At 51.7% G+C, this 24,173-nt stretch overlaps 2 protein-coding genes across 6 annotated transcripts in view; one reads left to right on the forward strand and one right to left on the reverse strand.

Moving 5' to 3' along the window:
• Positions 1-24,173, forward strand: part of plekha8 (pleckstrin homology domain containing, family A (phosphoinositide binding specific) member 8) — a 127,508-nt gene that overhangs the window by 25,355 nt on the left and 77,980 nt on the right. The gene's annotated exons all lie outside the window — the stretch shown is intronic.
• Positions 241-22,122, reverse strand: LOC137351812 (octapeptide-repeat protein T2-like; the record flags this gene model as incomplete). Its single annotated transcript, XM_068016673.1, has 5 exons — positions 241-338; positions 1,253-1,334; positions 20,076-20,123; positions 21,321-21,476; positions 21,907-22,122. Coding segments are annotated over 5 exons (600 nt in total), but the record flags the coding sequence as incomplete, so codon positions are not given.

Below are 24,173 nucleotides of genomic sequence, written 5' to 3' on the forward strand. Positions count from 1 at the left end.
AAGTGTGTGCTTTGTTTAAATAAATGCCATTTTAGCTCTTAAGTGACAGTCAAAACTTGCGAAATTGCACAATTGAATGCTTAGTGAGGTCTTCCAAAAGCAACCAGAAATGACTAGTGGGTCACTGAGGGACAAAGAAAGTAATTGCGTGACACCTGAAATTAACATTGAAGGACAGTGAGAAGTTATTTATAGCCTAGATGTCACTGAAAGCATCAGGCATGTCAACTGAAGTGATAGTCACGCCACCGAAGGGCAGAAACAAGTGACTGGCACGAAGTTGTTGGCTCCGGTGTAAGAAAATGTGTATTTGAAATACATGTGCAGTAACACCAAAACTATTATAAAAGAAAGCCTAAGTCAACAATGGGAGCTTTATGAATAGTGCAGTTTACATTTCCACACAATAGACAATGTAAGCTAACAGCTGTTTGTGTTTGTATTTCAATTGTGAAGGAAGGCATTCAAACTGAGTTGATGGTGATGCTGAATTTGACATTCAGATGGCCAGGATTTATGTATTTATCTTTTTTAAAAAATAGATTGTTTCTATTTCTGGGGAATGGTAGACTGATGATGAAGCTAACCCAAGTTCCACGCTGAAATAAACTTTTTAATGTAGACATGATGTTCATAAAACACACAGGGCTGGATTTTGTTTAGGAGGCGGGCTCCCGATGCTGGACCATAAAGGCAGAGTGAACCCGGCCTCTGCATTTTCGTAGCCACCCCTCCCGGAATGATCCTCTGGTGTTTTTAAATGTAAGTTTCGGGAGGCAGGATCCTCGTCCCTTTAAAGACGGGGATCCCACCTCCATGAGCTGCCACCCATTCAGAGGGCCAGCAGCGCAGCAGTACTGGCAGCGCCACCTGCAGCGGTGGTCACTGCTGGTACTGCAGAGGCCTCTGACCCAGGCTCAGCGATGGAATCCTTGACAAGAGGTGGGGTCGCTGGGACCACTCCGGAAGGCCCAGGCAAGGGGGAGTGGGCAGGTAGTCTTCGGCCCAGGGAGAGGGTGGTCCTGGCGGGGGTGTTAATTGATTGATTCCCAGTGGGGGTCCTCCATGGGTGGAGACACTCCTCCTTTCCCCACCCCTCCCCCTTGCCCGTCGCTGGTATGATCCCAATGGTGGCAGGAGGAGGCCCCTAATTGGCCATTAATAGGCCACTTAAGGGCCTTAATGGGCCTCTAGGCAGGAAGGCTGTCATCGGCCTATGCTGCCCCTGGGAAGATCGCTGGGCACCGCGCACCCGCCACCCGTCGCGATACGCCGTGCTCTCCCCCGCCTCCTACCCTGCCTTGGGCAGGCCTGTAAAATCCAGCCTCGAGTTCCTGGATTACACATGGCATTAATGAAAATTCACAATAAAACATTCTTTGTTTCTTAGAAGCAAGTTAATTTAAAGATAAATTCAAAAATAGCGGTCGTCCTATTGACTATACTATTGAAATCACTGGAACAGACCTTTGCAAAGTTTTTTTCCCGAAATCTTTTTCAAGTCCTCATGAAGCCCTCATGAAGTTTGATGAATTGATATTAATATAGACTTACCCCTTCATTAGGTGGCAGGACAAGTTGAGAGAGCAGTTAATGAAGCATACAGTATTCTGGGCTTTATTAATAGGGATATAGAGTACAAGAGCAAGGAAGTTATGTTGAACATGTATAAGACACTAGTTTGGCCTCAGCTAGAGTATCGCGTCCAGTTCTGGGCACCGCACTGTAGGAAAGATATGAAGACATTAGAGAAGATGCAGGAAAGATTAACGAGAATGGTTCCAGGGATGAGGTACTTCAGTTATGAAGATAGATTGGAGTATTTGGGACTGTTTTCCTTGGAGAAGAGAAGGCTGAGAGGTGATTTGATAGAAGTATCCAAAATCATGAGGCTGGCTGGACAGAGTAGATAGCGAGAAACAGTACCCTCTCGTGAAAGCATCGAGAACGAAGTGGTTAGCACTGTAGCCTCGCAGCTCCAGTGACCCGGGTTCAATTCTGGGTACTGCCTGTGCGTAGTTTGCAAATTCTCCCTGTGACTGCGTGGGTTTTCGCCGGGTGCTCCGGTTTCCTCCCACAGCCAAAGACTTGCAGGTTGGTAGGTAAATTGGCCATTATAAATTGCCCCTAGTATAAGTAGGTGGTAGGGGAATATAGGGATAGGTGGGGATGTGGTAGGAATATGGGATTAGTGTAGGATTAGTATAAATGGGTGGTTGATGGTCAGCACTCGGTGGGCCGAAGGGCCTGTTTCAGTGCTGTATCTCTAAATAAATAAATAAAAAATAAACGAGAGGGCACAGATTACAAGTAATTGGTAAGAGAAGCAAATGTGTCATGCGGAAAAACGTTTTCACACAGCGAGTGGTTAAGGTCTGGAATGCGCTGTCTAAGAGTGTGGTGGTGGCAGGTTCAGTTGAAGCATTCAAAATAGAATTAGACTGTTATTGAGAAGGAAGAATGTGCAGAGTTACAGGGAGAAGGCGGAATGGAACTGAGTGAATTGATCTTTCAGACAACTGGTGCAGACATGATGGGCTGAATGGCCTCCTTCTGCACTGTAACAATTCTGTGATTCTGTGAAAATGATAAAAAGGTATCTAACTCAACAGATGGAGTATGTCAGGTTTTTAGAACATAAGAACTAGGAGCAGGAGTAGGCAATTCAGCCCCTCGAGCCTCCTCCGCCATTCATTACGATGATGGCTGATCTCATCTCGGCCTCAACTCCACTTTCCTGCCCGTTCTTCATAACCCTTCTATCCATTGCTAATTAAATATCTGTCTATCTCCTCCTTAACTTTACTCAATGTGTTGGCATCCACTGTACTCTGGGATAGTGAATTCCACAGGCCCATGACACTTTGAGAGAAGTAATTTCTCCTCATCTCTGTTTTAAATCTGCTACCCCTTATCCTAAAACTATGACCTCTTGTCCTAGATTGCCCCACAAGAGGAAACATCCTCTCTACATCTACTTCGTCAATCCCCTTAATTGTCTTATATACCTCAATTAGATCTCCTCTCATTCCTCTAAACTCTAGAGAGTAAAGGCCTAAACTGCTCAATCTCTCTTCATAAGACAAACCCCTCATCTCTGGAATCAATCTAGTGAACCTCCTCTGAACTGCCTCCAATGCAACTACATCCCTCCTCAAATAAGGGGACCAAAACTGTAAGCAATACTCCAAGTGCGGTCTCACTAATGCCTTGTACAGTTGCAACAACACTTCCCTACTTTTATACTCTGTTCCTTCAGCAATAAATGCCAAAATTCCATTTGTCTTCCTTTATTACCTGCTGAACCTGCAAACTAGTTTCCTGCGATTCATGCACGAGGCCACCCAGATCCCTCTGCACTGAAGTACTCTGAAGTTTCTCTCCATTTAGATAATAATTTGCCTTTTTATTCTTCTGACCAAAATGGATAACCTCACACTTATCCACCTTAAACTCCATCTGCCAAATTTTGGCCCATTCATCTACCCTATCCATATTCATTTGTAAATTTCTTATTTCTTTATTGCAACTTACTATCCCACTTATTTTAGTGTCATCTGCAAATTTTCTGTAAGTTAGCCAATCCTCTATCCAAGCTAATAAATTGCCCCTAATCCCATATGATCTTACCTTGTGTATTAACCTTTTGTGAGGCACGTTATCAAATGCCTTCTGGAAGTCCAGATATACTACATCTACAGGATCCCCATTATCCACTTTACTTGTTACATCTTTGAAGAACACTAGCAAATTAGTCAAACACCATTTACCCTTCATAAAACCATGCTGACTCTGATGGATTGCGTTTTGACTTTCTAAATGTCCTGTTATTACTTCCTTAATAATGGATTCTAAAAATTTCCTAACGACAGATGTTAAACTAACTGGTCTGTAGTTTCCTACTTTCTGCCTCCCTCCCTTTTTGAATCAGGGCATTATATTAGCATTTTTCCGATCCACTGGAACCTTCCCCGCATCCAGGGAATTTTGGAATATTATAACCAATGGATCCACTATCTCTGCTGCCACTTCCTTTAAGACCCTAGGATGTAGGCCATCAGGCCCTGGGGACTTGTCTGCCTTCAATCCCAATAGTTTGCTCAGTACTTTTTCCCTAGTGATGATGATCGTTCTACGTTCCTCCCTTTCTATAACCTCTGCATTACCTGTTACTATTGGGATGGTATGCGTGTCCTCCACTGTGAAAACTGAGACAAAATACTGATTTAGTCTCATCCCAGGGACCAATCTAGTGAACCTTTGTTGTACTGCCTCCAATGCAAGTATATTCTTCCTTAAAAATGGAGATCAAAACTGCACATAATAATCCAGATGTGGTCTCACCAAAGCCCTGTGCAGTTGTAACAAGACCTGTTTATTCTTGTACTCCACTGCCCTTGCAATGAAGGTCAACATGCCATTTGGCTTCCTAATTGCCTGCTGTAACTGCATGTTAAACTTTCTGTGTTCCTTGTATGAGCAGACCCAATTTTTCTGAATATCAACACTTACAAGTTTCACGCCTTTTTAAAAAATATTCTGCTTTTCTATTCTTATGACCGAAGTGAATAACCTCACACTTACACACATTTTTTCCATCTGCCACCTTGTTGCCCACTCACTGTCTATATCCCTTTGTAGCCTCTCTGTTTCCTCCTCACAGCTTACACTTCCACCTACCTTTATCTTATCAGCAAACTTAGATACATTACTCTCTGTCTTTTCATCTAAGTCATTAATATAGATTGTAAATAACTGAGATGCCAGCACTGATCCTTGCGGCCCTCCACTAGTCACAAGCTGCCAACTTGAAAATGCCCCATTTATGCCTACACTTTGCTTCCTGTCCATTAACCAATCCTTTATCCATGCTAATATATTACCCCCAACTCCATGAGCCCTTATCTTGCCTCTTAACCTTTTGTGTGTCACCTTGTCAAATACCTTTGGAAATCCAGGTATACTACATCTACTGGTTCCCCTATATCTACCCTACTTGTTACATCCTCGAAACTTCTAATAAATTTGTCAAACACGATTTTCCTTTCGTAAAACCATGTTGACTTTGTCTGATAATAGTATGATTTTCTAAATACATTGTTAAAACTTCCTTAATAATAGATTCCAGCACTTTCCCTGACGACTGATGTCAGGCTAACTGGCCTGTAGTTCCCTGTTCTCTCTCCCTCCTTTCATGAATTACATTTGTTACATTTTCTGGGACTGTTCCAGAATCCAGGGAATTTTGGAAAATCATAGCCAGCGCATCCACTATCTCTGTAGCTGTCTCTTTTAGCACCCTAGGATATAGGCCACCAGGTCCTCAGGATTTGTCAGATTTTAGTCCCTTAAGTTTCTCTTAAGACTTTTTCTCTACTGATATTAATTACCTTAATTCCCTCACTCTTTTTAGCCTCTAGGTTACCCTCTATTTCTGGTATGCAACTTGTATCTTCTATTGTGAAGAAGGACACAAAATATTTGTTCCATGTCTCTGCCATTTCCTCATTCCCCATAATAATTTCTTCTGTCTCTACTTCTAAGAGTTCAGTGTTTACTTTAGCTACTCCATTCTTTTGTATATACTTGTAAAAGCTCTTGAAATCTGTTTTTATATTCCTGGCCATGTTACTCTTGTATTCTATTTTTTCCCTTTTTGATCAATGTTTTGGTGGCCCTTTGCTAGTTTCTAAAATCCTCAGACTTGCTACTATTCTTTACGACATTATAAGCCTCTTCTTTTAATCTAATACTATCCTTAACTTCCTGAGTAAGCCACAGATAGATTTTTCCTGCTGAGTTTTTATTTTTCAATGGAATGTATTTTTGCTGAATATTTTGAATTGTTTCTTTCAATGTTTCCCACTGTTTATTTACTGCCAAACCTTTTAGTCTACTTAACCAACCAACCTCAGCCAGCTGTCTCCTCATACCTATGTAATTGGCTTTGCTTAAGTTTAAGATTCTTGTTTGTGATTGGAGTATGTCACTTTTACCAAACTTAACATGGAATTCAATTGTATTATGATCACTATTTCCCAGAGGATCTTTTACTATGATATTACTAATTAACCCTGCCATCATGGGAGACTTTAATCCTCATATATACTGGACAAACCAAATTTGCAGCAATACTGTGGAGGCTGAGTACATGGAGTGTGACCTTGTAGTAAGGGGGCCACTAGGGAAAAGTGACCGTAAGATGATAGAATTTTATATTGAAAGTGAAAGAGTTTGAAAGTGACTTAGTTAAATCCAAAATTAGGGTCTTTAATCTAAACAAAGCAAACTATGCATCCTGACTTGGAAATATATTGCCGTTCGTTCACTGTTGCTGGGTCAAAATCCTGGAACTCCCTCCCCTAACTGTGTGGCTCACCACCGCCTTCCCAAGAGCAACTAGGGATGGGCAATAAATACTGGCCTTGCCAGCAATGCACACGTCCCATGAACAATTAAAATCAAACTACTTCTTTGACCAAGTTTTTTGTTCACCTGCGCTGATATTTCCTTATGTGGTTCGGCATCAAATTTTGTTTGATAACGCTCCTGAGAAGCGCCTTGAGATATTTTACTGTTTTAAAGATGCTGTTGTCATACACAGAAGGAGCTGTGATGAAATAAACAATGAAATGGAAGAATTATGAATGAAAATAGTCAACTTTTAAACAAAACCACAAGAACATGGACACTTCTACCACAGTCAAAATGGAGTAGCGGTCACGAGACCCTTCCTATACTGGAAATCAACAAACCTGTCTTCAAAGATGGAACTATTAACCTCATCTGAATTAGCACTGCGGAGAGCCCCTTTGAAATTGAAAGGAGCACTGTTGCATATTCATGACTCTTATCGACATGAATGAACTAACAAAGGATTCTTGAGACAGACTAACTGACAGCCCAAACCAAGATGAACAGGTATAAAGTAGCACAGTGTTACCAGAATGATCCCCATTCAGACATCAATCAATAGCCATAGTTATCATACACTGGCTGATTGTGTGGTCACACCAGGTGAGAGAGCCATGTGTCTCCTAACAGCAACTCTAATGTGATGGATTTTTAAACTTAAAAAAGTAGCCCTTTGGAGAAAGAGGGGAGATCAAGCCAACACCTTCAGAAAGCAGTCCAGCCAGAGGCTGTGCAAGAAATCCAGCAAGCAAGAAGAACCCTGCTGACCAATAACTAAACAGCCACTACAGCAGTGACATCACAAAGTGACTAAGACTCTCCATCTGCAAAGGAAATAAAATTCACACCAGCAGCTTTGTGCCATGTTGTAACCACTAGAACTCTACAACACCTCAACAAGTTTAAGACTACAAACACCCAGACCTGCACCTTGAAAGGAGACTGCCATCCTGAGAAGATTCTACAGGTTCACCGTAAACCATGAATACTTACCTCACTTTGGACTTTAAACAACCTACCATTTTCTCTCTATCTATTTGCGTGTGTGTGTGTGTGTGTGTGTGTGTGTGTGTGTGTGTGTGTGTGTGTGTGTGTGTGTGTGTGTGTGTGTGTGTGTGTGTGTGTGTGTGTGTGTGTGTGTGTGTGTATGAGGTTGCAACTATTTCGGGATTTGTGTAAAAATAAATAGGTTTTCTGGTAAGTTTTAAAAAACACATTATTGGTATGTTTATTTGACCCTAAAAAACACTCAGGGACTAACTCACCATTTTTAACAAAACACGATTGCAGTCAGTTGGGAGGTGAACAGTGGGAACCACCTGCACCCCTTTCCACCTGTCTGTAACACTATATAAATATAAGTTGTTGTTATCTGAAGGTGATAACCTGAGTTCTGTGAATGGTGAGTCTCTGGTACCTCAGTCAAGTGGCCATCCCACATTTCTCAGTCCAGACTGTGATTGCGCATGTGGGGGCGGGGACAATTGTGCACCAGACAAGATCTGAGCTGAACCATTGCCCAGTTGCATCTATATGTTCACTTCCAGCAGATGTTGGTGGATAACAATCAAGATGAGGAACTCTAGATTAATTTATTTTCTTAACCTGGGGTGCTAAGGTCAAATGCAACACCCGTTCTACTCCCTGGCTGAAGTCACTTGACTTCAGAGGCCAAGGATCAAATTTGGGACTTTTCTGTTGTTGATGCTCAGCACTGCAACATGAGGTGCATTTACACTCTTGCGTCTGGCAAGGAACTAGCTGTCCAAACATTTTTCATACTCCTTTGTTTCCCTGCTGTTATCAACATGTAGAATCATAGAATCGTAGAACGTTTATGGCACAGAAAGAGGCCATTTGACCCATCGTGTCTGCGCCAGCCAGATAAAAATTGCCACGCAGCCTAATCCCACTTTCCAGCATTTGGTCTGTAGCCCTGCAGGTTACGGCACTTCAAATGCACATCCAAGCATTTATTCAATGAAATTAGGTTTTCTGCCTCTGCCACCCTTTCAGGCAGTGAGTTCCAGACCCCCACCACCCTCTGGGTGAAAGAAAAAACTTCCCACATCTCCACGTATTGCCTTATTGCAACATGTATTTACCTCATTCCCTCTTTCCTCCATATATTGCCACTACTTGGAAAAACTTTTGGTTTTTCCAATCCATCCAGTCAGCATGAAGCTACTGACTTGATCTGTAACTGATCTATGCTCTTTCCCTCAGATCTTTGAATTTTTCACAACATGTCCTACCTCAGATTTTCCTCCTTTCTGGGCTGGATTGTCTATTGCTGGTGCTTTGTAGTCAACCCCACATTAAACCAAGGTGGATTTGAGTGCCTCACTGCTTCCCCCCTTTAGTGGTCTGCTGTTATAATAACTCTGCTGTTGCTTTTCCTCATAGAACACCCTCCCCTTCACTTACGTTAATGAAAAAATGTGACAGATAAAAGGAAACTTCTTAATGGATTGAGCAAGGTCACTAAATGGTTAAAATAAAAAAAAAATTGTGATTACATTAAACTACCCCCTTACCTTAACAGTACTTCTAGATACTGAGAAGAGATCCTGTCGAAGAATTTTTTCTATTTGCAGGAGGAAAGGTCTGATGCAAACTGGTTTTGTGACCTATTTGACCTACCTGTAACTTAATCAGAAATAAAAGCAAAATACTGCGGATGCTGGAAATCTGATATAAAAACAGAAAGGAACCCCCCCCCCCCCCCCATCCTGCCACCATCTCACCTGATTTTATGGTCTTCCTGTCTCCAAACCCGCCGTGGGGGAGAGCAGAATATTTCCCCCTCTGTTTCCCTCTCCACAGATGCTGCCAGACCTGCTGAGTATTTCCAGCATTTTCTGTTTTTATTTTTGTAACTTATTCGGAATTGGTTACTTACCAAGCCACAGTTTGCAGGGAGTGTTGGCATTGTAAGGACTATTAATACTGAAACAAAATCAGAAAATACCAATATTGAAAATGCACAAAAGGCCAACATTTTGTTAGAGTATGTCCTTTTTTTAATGCTCAGAAGGCAGCAATACAATTCTGAACAAATTTGTGAGATTGTGTACTTTTGAAAGGAGTAGAAGTATGGATTGCACTTGCCTTAAGCTGTGTTTATGTTCCAGAAGTACTGCCTGTTGAAGGGGTTCTTTAATATCCTGACTCCAGTCTTGTGGAACTCGGGTATTGTTCTAAAGCACTGGTAAGAGACTAATGGTGCTGACGTATCTAGCTGTATGATGGATGGGGAAGTCATGTACAGACCTGCAATGGTGAAAACTACATCGCTGAGTGCTCAGCCTGATCAGACAAAAATAACAAACGGCACTCCACATAACCATTGCTGTCCTGCGCCACTACTTCTGGAGCCACCAAACCAAACCATCTTTTAAGATGAGTCTCTGTGCTTCCGCAGGTACCTTGTAGCCCTGTCTGGTGACTGCGCCATAAAATTACTGAATGAGAGTAGCCAATGAACCATTGAACCAATTTAGGACACAACCTTTCATGCAACCTATCTTATTGCATTGGTTACTGTCCCACTAAAGGGAATTGCATTTTTCTTGAATACTCAGTCCCGAATGTTAGGATTTTTAGTGCCTCTCAGTGCTTCCTTGTTCCTATAGTTGGTGTTGTCTACAGTTCTGGATCTGCTTTTACAATGTTGGTGGAATGAAACTTCATGATCACGCTGAAGAGAAAATTCTGCACAACATGTTTGCTGTTCACTGACAGCTTTAAAATCCCAAATGTGAAACCAGGGAGAACAAAACTGCGATATTTCCTAATTTATTTCTTCTGTCCCACCTCCCCACTCCTCAAGCAATTTTACAGTTCTCTTGTTGATGGTAAAGCAAATAGTGTTAGCTGCTCTTTGGTCTTCTATTCACCATGTTGTTTGCAACCTTCATAAGCCTCTCAGTGGTAGTCACAATCAATCCTGTGCAAATAGTTGTTTTCCAGCAGTTTGTATGGATGGTGATACATCACTGCTGATACGCCAATGTGCTTTGTTGAGTGATAATTTTCTTTAATCCACTGACTGGAGATCTGAACTTGTTTTTTTTTATTTAAAACAACATTTTTAAAAAGAATTTAAAATATTGACTTTGCCAGCAGCTTAAGATGAGCACCTAGTTTGCTCTCTCTCTCTGTCGCTCTCTCTCTCTCTCTCTCTCTCTCTCTCTGTCGCTCTCTCTCTCTCTCTGTCGCTCTCTCTCTCTCTGTCTGTCACTCTCTCACTCGTTCTCTCTGTCTGTCACTCGCTCTCTTTGTCTGTCGCTCTCTCTCTCTCTCTCTTTCGCTCGCTGTCTCTCTCTCTGTCTGTCATTCTCTCTGTCTGTAGTTCTCTCTCTCTGTCTGTCGCTCTCTCTCTGTCTGTCGCTCTCTCTCCCTCTGTTGCGCTCTCTCTCTGTCGCTCTCTCTCCCTCTGTCGCGCTCTCTCTCTCTCTGTCTGTCGCTCTCTCTCTGTCTGTCGCTCTCTCTCTGTCTGTCGCTCTCTCTCTGTCTGTCGCTCTCTCTCTGTCTGTCGCGCTCTCTCTCTCTCTGTCGCTCTCTCTCTCCCTCTCTCTGTCTGTCGCTCTCCCTCGCTCTGTTGCTCTCTTTGTCTGTCGCTCGCTCTCTCTCTGTCTGTCGCTCTCTCTCTCTCTGTCTGTCGCTCTCTCTCTCTCTGTCTGTCGCTCTCTCTCTCTCTCTGTCTTGCTCTCTCTCTCTCTCTCTCTGTCGCGCTCTCTCTCTCTCTCTCTGTCGCGCTCTCTCTCTCTCTGTCTGTCGCTCTCTCTCTCTCTCTCTGTCTGGCGCGCTCTCTCTCTCTGTCTGGCGCGCTCTCTCTCTCTCTCTCTGTCGCACTATCTCGCTCTCTGTGTCTGGCGCTCGCTCTCTGTGTCTGGCGCTCGCTCTCTGTGTCTGGCGCTCGCTCTCTCTGTCTGGCGCTCGCTCTCTGTGTCTGGCGCTCTCTCTGTGTCTGTCGCGCCCTCCCTCTGTCGCGCCTTCGCTCGCTCTCACTCTGTCGCTCTCGCTCGCTCTCACTCTGTCGCTCTCGCTCGCTGTCTCTCTCTGTCGCGGTTGCTCTCTCTCTCTGTCTGTCACGCCCTCCCTCTGTCTGTTGCTCTCGCTTGCTCTCGCTCTGTCGCTCTCGCTTGCTTTCTCTGTTGCTCTCGCGCACTCTCTCTGTCGCTCTCGCGCACTCTCTCGGTCGTTCTCGCGTGCACTCTCTCTCTCTCTCTGTCGGGGTCGCGGTCGCTCTCTCTCTCTGTCTGTCGCGCTCTCTCTCTCACTCTGTCGCGCTCTCTCTCTCACTCTGTCACGCTCTCTCTCTCACTCTGTCGCGCTCTCTCTCTCGCTCTGTCGCGCTCTCTCTCTCTGTCGCGCTCTCTCTCTCTGTCGCGCTCTCTCACTCTGTCGCGCTCTCTCTCTCTGTCGCGCCTTCCCTCTGTCTGTCGCGCCTTCCCTCTGTCTGTCGCGCCTTCCCTCTGTCTGTCGCGCCTTCCCTCTGTCTGTCGCGCCTTCCCTCTGTCTGTCGCGCCCTCCCTCTGTCTGTCGCGCCCTCCCTCTGTCTGTCGCGCCCTCCCTCTGTCTGTCGCGCCCTCCCTCTGTCTTTCGCGCCCTCCCTCTGTCTTTCGCGCCCGCCCTCTGTCTTTCGCGCCCGCCCTCTGTCTTTCGCGCCCGCCCTCTGTCTTTCGCGCCCGCCCTCTGTCTGTCGCGCCCGCCCTCTCTCTGTCGCGCCCGCCCTCTCTCTGTCGCGCCCGCCCTCTCTCTGTCGCTCTCGTTCGCTCTCTCTGTCGCTCTCGCGTGCTCTCTCTGTCGCTCTCTCGCGCGCGCGCTCTCTCTCTCTGTCGCGGTCGTTGTCGCTCTCTCTCTCTCTGTCTGTCACGTTCTCTCTCTCACTCTCTCTCTCTCTCTGTCACGCTCTCTCTCTCACGCTCTCTCTCTCTCTGTCGCGCTCTCGCACTCTCTCTCTGTCTGTCGCGCTCTCGCACTCTCTCTCTGTCTGTCGCACTCTCTCTCTGTCGCACTCTATCTCTCTCTCTCTCTCTCTGTCTCGCTCTCTCTCTCTCTCTGTCACGCTCTCTCTCTCTGTCTATCACTCTCTCTTTCTCTGTCTGTCGCGCGCTCTGTCTGTCGCGCGCTCTGTCTGTCGCGCGCACTCTCTGTCGCGCGCACTCTCTGTCGCGCGCACTCTCTGTCGCGCGCACTCTCTGTCGCGCGCACTCTCTGTCGCGCGCACTCTCTGTCGCGCGCACTCTCTGTCGCGCGCTCTCTCTGTCGCGCGCTCTCTCTGTCGCGCGCACTCTCTGTCGCGCGCTCTCTCTGTCGCGCGCTATCTCTCTCTCTCTCTCTCTGTCTCGCTCTCTCTCTCTCTCTGTCACGCTCTCTCTCTCTGTCTATCACTCTCTCTTTCTCTGTCTGTCGCGCGCTCTGTCTGTCGCGCGCTCTCTCTGTCGCGCGCACTCTCTGTCGCGCGCACTCTCTGTCGCGCGCACTCTCTGTCGCGCGCTCTCTCTGTCGCGCGCACTCTCTGTCGCGCGCACTCTCTGTCGCGCGCACTCTCTGTCGCGCGCTCTCTCTGTCGCGCGCTCTCTCTGTCGTGCGCTCTCTCTGTCGCGCGCACTCTCTGTCGCGCGCACTCTCTGTCGCGCGCACTCTCTGTCGCGCGCACTCTCTGTCGCGCGCTCTCTCTGTCGCGCGCTCTCTCTGTTGCGCTCTCGCTCTCTCACTCTCTCTTGCTCTCACGCGCGCTCTGTCTGTCGCTCTCGCGCGCGCTCTCTCTCTGCCGCGCTCTCTCTGTCTGTCGCTGTCGCTCTCTCTCTCTCTGTCTCTGTCTCTCTCTCTCTCTCTCTCTCTGTCGTGCGCTCTCTCCCTGTTGCGCACTCTCCGTCGCTTTTGCTCTCTCTCACTCTCTCTGTCGCACTCTCTAACTCTGTCTGTCTGTCGCTCTCTCTCTCTCTCTCTCTCTCTGTCGCTCTCTCTCCCTCTGTCTGTCGCTCTCTCTCTCTGTTGCTCTCTCCCCCTCTCTGTCACGCTCTCTCTCCCTCTCTGTCTGTCGCTGTCGCCCTCTCTCTCTGTCGCCCTCTCTCTTCCTCTCTCTGTCTCTCGCTCTCTCTTTCGCTCGCTCCGTCTGTCGCGCTCTCGCTCCGTCTGTCGCGCTCTCGCTCCGTCTGTCGCGCTCTCGCTCCGTCTGTCGCGCTCTCGCTCCGTCTGTCGCGCTCTCGCTCCGTCTGTCGCGCTCTCGCTCCGTCTGTCGCGCTCTCGCTCCGTCTGTCGCGCTCTCGCTCCGTCTGTCGCGCTCTCGCTCCGTCTGTCGCGCTCTCGCTCACGCTCTCTAGCGCGCTCTCTCTGTCGCTCTCTCTCTCTGTCGCTCTCTCTGTCGCTCTCTCTCTCTGTCGCTCTCTCTCTCTGTCGCTCTCTCGCTATCTCTCTCTCTCTCACTATCACTCTCTCGCCCTCACTATCACTCTCTCGCCCTCTGTCGCTCTCTCTCTCTCTCCCTCTGTCACTCTCTCTCTCTCTCTCTCGCTCTCTCTCTGTCTGTCGCTCGCTCCCTCTCTCTTTCTGTGTCTGTCGCTCTCGTGCGCGCTCTCTGTCGCTCTCTCTCTGTCTGTCACGTTCTCTCTCTCACTCTCTCTCTCTGTCTGTCACGCTCTCTCTCTCACGCACTCTCTCTCTGTCTGTCGCACTCTCTGTCTGTCGCACTCTCTCTCTGTCTGTCGCACTCTATCTCTCTCTCTCTCTCTCTGTCTCGCTCTCTCTCTCTCTCTCTGTCACGCTCTCTCTCTCTGTCTATCACTCTCTCTTTCTCTCTCTGTCTGTCGCGCGCACTCTCTGTCGCGCGCTCTGTCTGTCGCGCGCTCTGTCTGTCGCGCGCTCTGTCTGTCGCGCGCTCTGTCTGTCGCGCGCTCTGTCTGTCGCGCGCACTCTCTGTCGCGCGCACTCTCTGTCGCGCGCACTCTCTGTCGCGCGCACTCTCTGTCGCGCGCTCTGTCTGTCGCGCGCTCTGTCTGTCGCGCGCTCTGTCTGTCGCGCGCTCTGTCTGTCGCGCGCTCTGTCTGTCGCGCGCTCTGTCTGTCGCGCGCTCTGTCTGTCGCGCGCTCTGTCTGTCGCGCGCTCTGTCTGTCGCGCGCTCTGTCTGTCGCGCGCTCTGTCTGTCGCGCGCTCTGTCTGTCGCGCTCTCGCTCCGTCTGTCAGGCTCTCGCTCTCTCACTCTCTCTGTTGCTCTCACGCGCGCTCTGTCTGTCGCTCTCGCGCGCGCTCTCTCTCTGCCGCGCTCTCTCTGTCTGTCGCTCTCTCTCTCTCTGTCTCTCTCTCTCTGTCGCGCGCTCTCTCCCTGTTGCGCACTCTCTGTTGCTTTCGCTCTCTCTCACTCTCTCTGTCGCACTCTCTCTCTCTGTCTGTCTGTCGCTCTCTCTCTCTCTCTCTCTCTCTGTCGCTCTCTCTCTCTGTTGCTCTCTCCCCCTCTCTGTCACGCTCTCTCTCCCTCTCTGTCTGTCGCTGTCGCCCTCTCTCTCTGTCGCCCTCTCTCTCCCTCTGTCTGTCTCTCGCTCCCTCTCTCGCTCACTCCGCCTGTCGTGCTCTCGCTCCGTCTGTCGCTCTCTCGCTCTCTCTCCCTCTCGCTCTTGTGCGCGCTCTCTCTCTCGCTCTGTCTGTCTGTCTCTCGTTGTCTTTCTTTGTCTGTCGCTCTCCCCCCCTCTCTCTGTCGCTGTCGCTCTCTCCCCCTCTCTCTGTCGCTGTCTCTCTCCCTCTCTCTTTCGCTCTCTCTCTCCCTCTCTCTGTCGCTCTCCCTCTTCCTCTCTCTGTCTCTCGCTCTCTCTTTCGCTCGCTCCGTCTGTCGCGCTCTCGCTCCGTCTGTCGCACGTGCTCCCTCTCTCGCGCTCCCTCTCTCGCGCTCCCTCTCTCGCGCTCCCTCTCTCGCGCTCCCTCTCTCGCGCTCCCTCTCTCGCGCTCTCTCTCTCGCGCTCTCTCTCTCGCGCTCTCTCTCTCGCGCTCTCTCTCTCTCTCGCGCTCTGTCGCTCTCTCTCTCTGTCGCTCTCTCTGTCGCTCTCTCTCTCTCTCGCTCTCTCGCTATCTCTCTCTCTCTCTCACACTATCACTCTCTCGCCCTCTGTCGCTCTCTCTCTCTCGCTCTCTCTCTGTCTGTCGCTCGCTCCCTCTCTCTGTGTCTGTCGCTCTCGTGCGCGCTCTCTGTCGCTCTCTCTCTGTCTGTTGCGCTCTCTCTCTCTCTCTCTCTGTCTGTCGCGCTCTCTCTTTCACTCTCTGTCTGTCGCACTCGCTCTCTCTCTCTCGCTGTGTCTGTTGCGTTCGCTCTCTCTCTCTCTGTCTCTCTCTCTCTGTCTCTCGCACTCTCTCTCTCGAGCTCTCTCTCGTGCTCTCTCTCGTGCTCTCTCTCGTGCTCTCTCTCGCGCTCTCTCTCTCGCGCTCTCTCTCTCGCGCTCTCTCTCTCTCGCGCTCTCTCTCTCTCGCGCTCTCTCTCTCTCGCGCTCTCTCTCTCTCGCGCTCTCTCTCTCTCGCGCTCTCTCTCTCTCGCGCTCTCTCTCTCACGCTCTCTCTCTCGCTCTCTCTCTCTCTCGCTCTCTCTCTCTCTCGCTCTCTCTCTCTCGCGCTCTCTCTCTCTCGCGCTCTCTCTCTCTCGCGCTCTCTCTCTCTCGCGCTCTCTCTCTCTCGCGCTCTCTCTGTCGCTCGCTCTCTCTCTGTCACTCTCTCGCTATCTCTCTCTCTCTCACTCTCTCTCTCTGTCTGTCGCGCTCTCTCTTTCACTCTCTCTCTCTGTCTGTCACACTCGCTCTCTCTCTCTCTCTCTGTGTCTGTTGCGTTCGCTCTCTCTGTGTCTCTCTCTCTGTGTCTGTCACTCTCTTGCTCTGTCTGTCACTGTCGCGCTCTCTGTCTGTCGTTGTCGCTCTCTGTCTGTCGCACTCTCTCTCTCTCTGTGTCTGTTGCGTTCGCTCTCTCTCTCTCTCTCGCTCTGTCTGTCACTCTCTCGCTCTGTCTGTCACTCTCTCGCTCTGTCTGTCACTCTCTCGCTCTGTCTGTCACTCTCTCGCTCTGTCTGTCACTGTCGCGCTCTCTGTCTGTCACTGTCGCGCTCTCTGTCTGTCACTGTCGCGCTCTCTGTCTGTCACTGTCGCGCTCTCTGTCATTGTCGCTCTCTGTCTGTCGTTGTCGCTCTCTGCCTGTCGCACTCTCTCTCTCTGTCTGTCGCGCTCTCTCTCTCGCGCTCCCTCTCTCGCGCTCCCTCTCTCGCGCTCCCTCTCTCGCGCTCCCTCTCTCGCGCTCTCTCTCTCGCGCTCTCTCTCTCGCGCTCTCTCTCTCGCGCTCTCTCTCTCGCGCTCTCTCTCTCGCGCTCTCTCTCTCTCTCGCGCTCTGTCGCTCTCTCTGTCGCTCTCTCTCTCTCTCGCTCTCTCGCTATCTCTCTCTCTCTCTCACACTATCACTCTCTCGCCCTCTGTCGCTCTCTCTCTCTCGCTCTCTCTCTGTCTGTCGCTCGCTCCCTCTCTCTTTCTGTGTCTGTCGCTCTCGTGCGCGCTCTCTGTCGCTCTCTCTCTGTCTGTTGCGCTCTCTCTCTCTCTCTCTCTGTCTGTCGCGCTCTCTCTTTCACTCTCTGTCTGTCGCACTCGCTCTCTCTCTCTCGCTGTGTCTGTTGCGTTCGCTCTCTCTCTCTCTCTGTCTGTCTCTCGCACTCTCTCTCTCGCACTCTCTCTCTCGAGCTCTCTCTCGTGCTCTCTCTCGTGCTCTCTCTCGTGCTCTCTCTCGTGCTCTCTCTCGTGCTCTCTCTCGTGCTCTCTCTCGCGCTCTCTCTCGCGCTCTCTCTCTCGCGCTCTCTCTCTCTCGCGCTCTCTCTCTCTCGCGCTCTCTCTCTCTCGCGCTCTCTCTCTCTCGCGCTCTCTCTCTCACGCTCTCTCTCTCGCTCTCTCTCTCTCTCGCTCTCTCTCGCGCTCTCTCTCTCTCGCGCTCTCTCTCTCTCGCGCTCTCTCTCTCTCGCGCTCTCTCTGTCGCTCGCTCTCTCTCTGTCACTCTCTCGCTATCTCTCTCTCTCTCACTCTCTCTCTCTGTCTGTCGCGCTCTCTCTTTCACTCTCTCTCTCTGTCTGTCACACTCGCTCTCTCTCTCTCTCTCTGTGTCTGTTGTGTTCGCTCTCTCTCTCTCTCTCGCTCTGTCTGTCACTCTCTCGCTCTGTCTGTCACTCTCCCGCTCTGTCTGTCACTGTCGCGCTCTCTGTCTGTCACTGTCGCGCTCTCTGTCTGTCACTGTCGCGCTCTCTGTCATTGTCGCTCTCTGTCTGTCGTTGTCGCTCTCTGCCTGTCGCACTCTCTCTCTCTGTCTGTCGCGCTCTCTCTCTCACTCTCTATCTCTGTCTGTCGCACTCGCTCTCTCTCTCTCTGTCTGTTGCATTCGCTCTCTCTCTCTCTGTCTGTCACTCTCTCTCTCTGTCTGTCACTGTCGCTCTCTCTGTCTGTCGTTGTCGCTCTCTGTCTGTCGCACTCTCTCTCTCTCTCTCTCTGTCTGTCGCACTCTCTCTCTCTCTCTCTCTGTCGCACTCTCTCTCTCTCTGTCGCGCGCTCTCTCTCTCTGTTGCTGTCGCACTCTCTCCCTCTCTGTTGCTGTCGCACTCTCTCCCTCTGTCGCTCACTCTCTCCCTCTGTCGCTTTCTCTCCCTCTGTCGCTCTCTCTCTCTCCCTCTGTCGCTCTCTCTCTCTCCCTCTGTCGCTCTCTCTCTCTCCCTCTGTCGCAGTCGCTCTCCCCCTCTCTCTGTCGCTGTCTCTCTCCCTCTCTCTTTCGTTCCCCACCTCCCCTCTCTCTGTCGCTCTCCCTCTTCCTCTCTCTGTCTCTTGCTCTCTCTTTCGCTCGCTCCGTCTGTCGCGCTCTCGCTCCGTCTGTCGCGCTCTCGCGCTCTGTCGCTCGCGCTCTCGCGCACTCTCTCTCTCTGTCTCTTGCTCTCTATCTCGCTCGCTCCGTCTGCCGCGCTCTCGCTCCGTCTGCCGCGCTCTCACTCTCTCTCCCTCTCGCACGAGCTCTCGTGCTCGCTCTCTCTCTCACTCTCTCTCACTCTCGTCTGCTCTCTCTCGCGTGCTCTCTCTCTCTCGCGCTCTGTCTCTTGCTTTGCCTGTCTGTCTCTCGCTCTCTCTCTCTGTCTGTCGCTCTTTCTCCATCTCTCTCTCTCTTTCTGTCGCTCTTTCTCTCTCTTTCTGTCGCTCTCTCGCTCGCTCTCTCTGCCTGTCACGGTCCCGCTTCCAAACTCACTCTGTCTCGCTCGCGCTCTCTCTCTCGCGCTCGCGCGCGCCTCTCTCTCTCACGCTCTCTCTCTCGCGCTCTCTCTCTCTCTCGCGCTCTCTCTCTCTCGCGCTCTCTCTCTCGCACTCTCTCTCTCTCTCGCGCTCCTCTCTCTCTCGCGCTCTCTCTCTCTCGCGCTCTCTCTCTCTCGCGCTCTCTCTCTCTCGCGCTCTCTCTCTCTCTCGCGCTCTCTCTCTCTCTCTGTCGCTCTCTCGCTATCTCTCTCTCTCTCACTATCACTCTCTCGCCCTCTGTCGCTCTCTCTCTCTCTCCCTCTGTCACTCTCTCGCTCTCTCTCTGTCTGTCGCTCGCTCCCTCTCTCTTTCTGTGTCTGTCGCTCTCGTGCGCGCTCTCTGTCGTTCTCTCTCTGTCTGTCACTGTCGCTCTCTCTGTCTGTCGTCGTCGCTCTCTGTCTGTCGCACTCTCTCTCTCTGTCTGTCGCACTCTCTCTCTCTGTCTGTCGCACTCTCTCTCTCTCTATCTGTCGCGCGCTCTCTCTCTCTGTTGCTGTCGCAATCTCTCTCTCTGTTGCTGTCGCACTCTCTCTCTCCCTCTGTCGCTCACTCTCTCTCCCTCTGTCGCTCTCCCTCTCTCCCTTTTTCGCACTCCCTCTCTCTGTCGCGCTGTCTCTCTCACTCTCTCTGTCTGTCGCGCTCTCTCTCTCTCTCTCTCTCTGTCTGTCGCTGTCGCTCTCTCTCTCTGTGTGTCACACTCCCTCTCTCTGTCACACTCCCTCTCTCTGTCTGTCGTGCCCTCTCTCACTCTCTCTCTCTCTCTGTGTCTATCGCTCTCTCTTTCTCTCTCTCTGTCGCACTCTCTCTCTCTCTCTCTCTGTCTGTCGCACTCTCTCTCTCTCTCTGTCTGTCGCACTCTCTCTCTCTCTCTGTCTGTCGCACTCTCTCTCTCTTTGTCGGTCGCGCTCCCTCTCTCTGTCTGTCGCGCTCTCTGTCTCTGTCTCTCTCTGTCTCTGTCGCTCTGTCTCTCTCTGTCGCTGTCTCTCTCTGTCTGTCGCGCTCTCTCTCTGTCTGTCGCGCTCTCTCTCTCTGTCTCTCTCTCTCTGTCTCTCTCTCTCTGTCTCTCTCTCTCTCGCGCTCTCTCTCTCGCGCTCTCTCTCGCGCTCTCTCTCTCGCGCTCTCTCTCTCGCGCTCTCTCTCTCGCGCGCTCTCTCTCTCGCGCGCTCTCTCTCTCGCGCGCTCTCTCTCTTGCGCTCTCTCTCTCTCTCTTGCGCTCTCTCTCTTGCGCTCTCTCTCTTGCGCTCTCTCTCTTGCGCTCTCTCTCTTGCGCTCTCTCTCTTGCGCTCTCTCTCTTGCGCTCTCTCTCTTGCGCTCTCACTCTCTCACTCTCTCTCTGTCTATCGCTCTCTCTTTCTCTCTCTCTGTCGCACTCTCTCTCTCTCTGTCTCGCTCTCTCTCTCTCTCTCTGTCTATCGCTCTCTCTCTCTCTCTGTCTCTCTCTCTCTCTCTCTGTCTATCGCACTCTTTCTCTCTCTCTGTCTGTCGCACTCTCTCTCTCTCTGTCTGTCGCACTCTCTCTCTCTCTGTCTCTCTCTCTCTCTCTCTCTGTCTATCGCTCTCTCTCTCTCTCTCTCTCTCTGTCGCTCTCCCTGTCTGTCGCTCTCCCTGTCTGTCGCTCTCCCTGTCTGTCGCTCTCCCTGTCTGTCGCTCTCTCTGTCTGTCTCGCTCCGTCTGTCGGGCTCTCGCTCTCTCGCTCTCTCTGTTGCTCTCACGTGCTCTATGTCTGTCGCTCTCTCGCGCGCTCTCTCTCTCGTGTTCTCTCGCACTCCCTCTCTCGTGTTCTCTCGCGCTCTCTCTCTTGTGTTCTCTCTCGCTCTCTCTCTCTCTCGCGCCCTCCCTCTGTCTGTCGCGCCCTCCCTCTGTCTGTCGCGCCCTCCCTCTGTCTGTCGCGCCCTCCCTCTGTCTGTCGCGCCCTCCCTCTGTCTGTCGCGCCCTCCCTCTGTCTGTCGCTTTCGCGCGCTCTCTCTGTCGCTCTCGCGCGCATGCGCGCGCTCTCACTCTGTCGTGGTCGCTGTCGCTATCTCTCTGTCTGTCACGCTCTCTCTCGCTCTCTCTCTCACTCTCTGTCTCTGTCTGTCGCACTCTCTCTCACTCTCTCTCTCTGTCTGTCGCACACTCTCTCTCTCTCTGTCTCTCTCTCTCTCTCTGTCTGTCTCGCTCTCTCTCTCTGTCTGTCACGCTCTCTCTCTCTGTCTATCGCTCTCTCTTTCTCTCTCTCTGTCTATCGCTCTCTCTTTCTCTCTCTCTGTCGCGCTCTCTGTCTGTCGCGCTCTCTGTCTGTCGCGCTCTCTGTCTGTCGCGCTCTCTGTCTGTCGCGCTCTCTGTCTGTCGCGCTCTCTGTCTGTCGCGCTCTCTGTCTGTCGCGCTCTCTGTCTGTCGCGCTCTCTGTCTGTCGCGCTCTCTGTCTGTCGCGCTCTCTGTCTGTCGCGCTCTCTGTCTGTCGCGCTCTCTGTCTGTCGCGCTCTCTGTCTGTCGCGCTCTCTGTCTGACGCGCTCTCTGTCTGTCGGGCTCTCGCTCTCTCTGTTGCTCTCACGCGCGCTCTGTCGCTCTCGCGCGCGCTCTTTCTCTCTGCCGCGCTCTCTCTCTCTCTCTCTCTCTCTCTCGCGCTGTCTCTCTGTCGCGCTGTCTCTCTCTCTGTCGCTCTCTCTCTCTCTGTCGCTCTCTCTCTCTCTGTCGCTCTCTCTCTCTCTCTGTCGCTCTCTCTCTCTTTCTGTCTCTCTGTCGCTCTCTCTCTCTCTCTGTCTGTCACACTCCCTCTCTCTGTCGCACTCCCTCTCTCTGTCTGTCGTGCTCTCTCTCTCTGTCTGTCGCGCTCTCTGTCTCTGTCTCTCTGTCTCTGTCTCTCTGTCTCTGTCTCTCTGTCTCTGTCGCTCTGTCTCTCTCTGTCGCTGTCTCTCTCTGTCTGTCGCACTCTCTCTCTCTGTCTCTCTGTCTCTCCCTCGCGCTCTCTCTCTCTCCCTCGCGCTCTCTCTCTCTCTCTCGCGCTCTCTCTCTGTCTATCGCGCTCTCTGTCTGTCGCGCTCTCTGTCTGTCGCGCTCTCTGTCTGTCGCGCTCTCTGTCTGTCGCGCTCTCTGTCTGTCGCGCTCTCTGTCTGTCGCGCTCTCTGTCTGTCGGGCTCTCGCTCCGTCTGTCGGGCTCTCGCTCCGTCTGTCGGGCTCTCGCTCTCTCTGTTGCTCTCACGCGCGCTCTGTCTGTCGCTCTCGCGCGCGCTCCCTCTGCCGCGCTCTCTCTCTCTCTGTCTGTCGCTGTCGCTCTCTCTCTGCCTCTGTCTCTCTCTCTCTCTCTGTCGCGCTGTCTCTCTCTCTCTGCCTCTGTCTCTCTCTCTCTCTCTGCCTCTGTCTCTCTCTCTCCCTCTGTCGCGCTGTCTCTCTCTCCCTGTTGCGCACTCTCTGTCTGTCGCTCTCTCTCTCTCTGTCGCTCTCTCTCTCTCTGTCGCACTCTCTCTCTCTCTCTGTTGCTCTCTCTCTCTGTCGCTCTCTCTCTCTCTCCCTCTCTCTCTCTCTGTCGCACTCTCTCTCTCTCTCTCTCTCTCTGTCGCACTCTCTCTCTCTCTGTCGGTCGCGCTCCCTCTCTCTGTCTGTCGCGCTCTCTGTCTCTCTGTCTCTGTCGCTCTGTCTCTCTCTGTCGCTGTCTCTCTCTGTCTGTCGCGCTCTCTCTCTGTGTCTCTCTCCCTCGCGTTCTCTCCCTCGCGTTCTCTCCCTCGCGCTCTCCCTCGCGCTCTCTCTCGCGCTCCCTCTCGCGCTCTCTCTCGCGCTCTCTCTCTCGCGCTCTCTCTCTCTCTCTCTCTCGCGCTCTCTCTCTCTCTGTCGCACTCTTTCTCTCTCTGTCTGTCGCACTCTTTCTCTCTCTGTCTGTCGCACTCTTTCTCACTCTGTCTGTCGCACTCTCTCTCTCTGTCTGTCGCACTCTCTCTCTCTGTCTGTCGCACTCTCTCTCTCTGTCTGTCGGGCTCTCTCTCTCTCTCTGTCTCGCGCTCTCTCTCTCTCTGTCTCGCGCTCTCTCTCTCTCTGTCTCGCGCTCTCTCTCTCTCTGTCTCGCGCTCTCTCTCTCTCTGTCTCGCTCTCTCTCTGTCTATCGCTCTCTCTCTCTCTCTGTCTATCGCTCTCTCTCTCTGTGTCTATCGCTCTCTCTCTCTCTCTGTCGCGGTCTGTCGCTCTCTCTGTCTGTCGCTCTCTCTGTCTGTCGCTCTCTCTGTCTGTCGCTCTCTCTGTCTGTCGCTCTCTCTGTCTGTCTCGCTCCGTCTGTCGGGCTCTCGCTCTCTCTGTTGCTCTCACGCGCTCTCTGTCGCTCTCTCTCGCGCTCTCTCTCTTGTGTTCTCTCTCGCTCTGTTGTGTTCTCTCTCGCTCTCTCTCTCGCGTGCTCTCTCTCTGTCTGTCGCGCCTTCCCTCTGTCTGTCGCGCCTTCCCTCTGTCTGTCGCGCCTTCTCTCTGTCTGTCGCGCCTTCCCTCTGTCTGTCGTGCCTTCCCTCTGTCTGTCGCGCCCTCCCTCTGTCTGTCGCTCTCGCGCGCTCTCTCTGTCGCTCTCGCGCGCAGGCGCGCGCTCTCACTCTGTCGCAGTCGCTGTCGCTCTCTCTCTGTCACGCTCTCTCTGTCTGTCACGCTCTCTCTCACTCTCTCTCTGTCTGTTGCACTCTCTCTCACTCTCTCTCTCTGTCGCACTCTCTCTCTCTCTCTGTCTCGCTCTCTCTCTCTCTCTGTCTGTCACGCTCTCTCTCTCTCTCTCTGTCTATTGCTCTCTCTTTCTCGCTGTCTGTCGCGCTCGCTGTCTGTCGCGCTCGCTGTCTGTCGCGCTCTCTGTCTGTCGCGCTCTCTGTCCGTCGCGCTCTCTGTCCGTCGCGCTCTCTGTCCGTCGCGCTCTCTGTCCGTCGCGCTCTCTGTCCGTCGCGCTCTCTGTCCGTCGCGCTCTCTGTCCGTCGCGCTCTCTGTCCGTCGCGCTCCCTGTCGTGCTCTCGCTCCGTCTGTCGGGCTCTCGCTCTCTCTGTTGATCTCACGCGCGCTCTGTCTGTCGCTCTCGCGCGCGCTCTCTCTCTCTGTCTGTCGTTGTCGCTCTCTCTCTCTCTCTGTCTCTCTCTCTCTGTCGCGCGCTCTCTCTCTCCCTGTTGCGCACTCTCTGTCTGTCGCCCTCTCTCTCTGTCGCGCTCTCTGTCGCTCTCTCTCTCTCTCTCTCTCTCTGTCGCTCTCCATCTCTCTCTGTCGCTCTCCATCTCTCTCTGTCGCTCTCCATCTCTCTCTGTCGCTCTCTCCTTCTCTCTGTCACACTCCCTCTCTCTGTCACACTCCCTCTCTCTGTCTGTCGTGCTCTCTCTCACTCTCTCTCTCTCTCTCTCTGTCTATCGCTCTCTCTTTCTCTCTGTCTCAGTCTCTCTCTTTCTCTCTCTCTCTCTGTCTGTCGCACTCTCTCTCTCTCTCTGTCTGTCGCACTCTCTCTCTCTCTGTCGGTCGCACTCCCTCTCTCTGTCGGTCGCACTCCCTCT

Source organism: Heterodontus francisci, chromosome 2 (assembly GCF_036365525.1).
Source record: "Heterodontus francisci isolate sHetFra1 chromosome 2, sHetFra1.hap1, whole genome shotgun sequence".
NCBI classification, from domain to species: Eukaryota; Metazoa; Chordata; class Chondrichthyes; order Heterodontiformes; family Heterodontidae; genus Heterodontus; species Heterodontus francisci.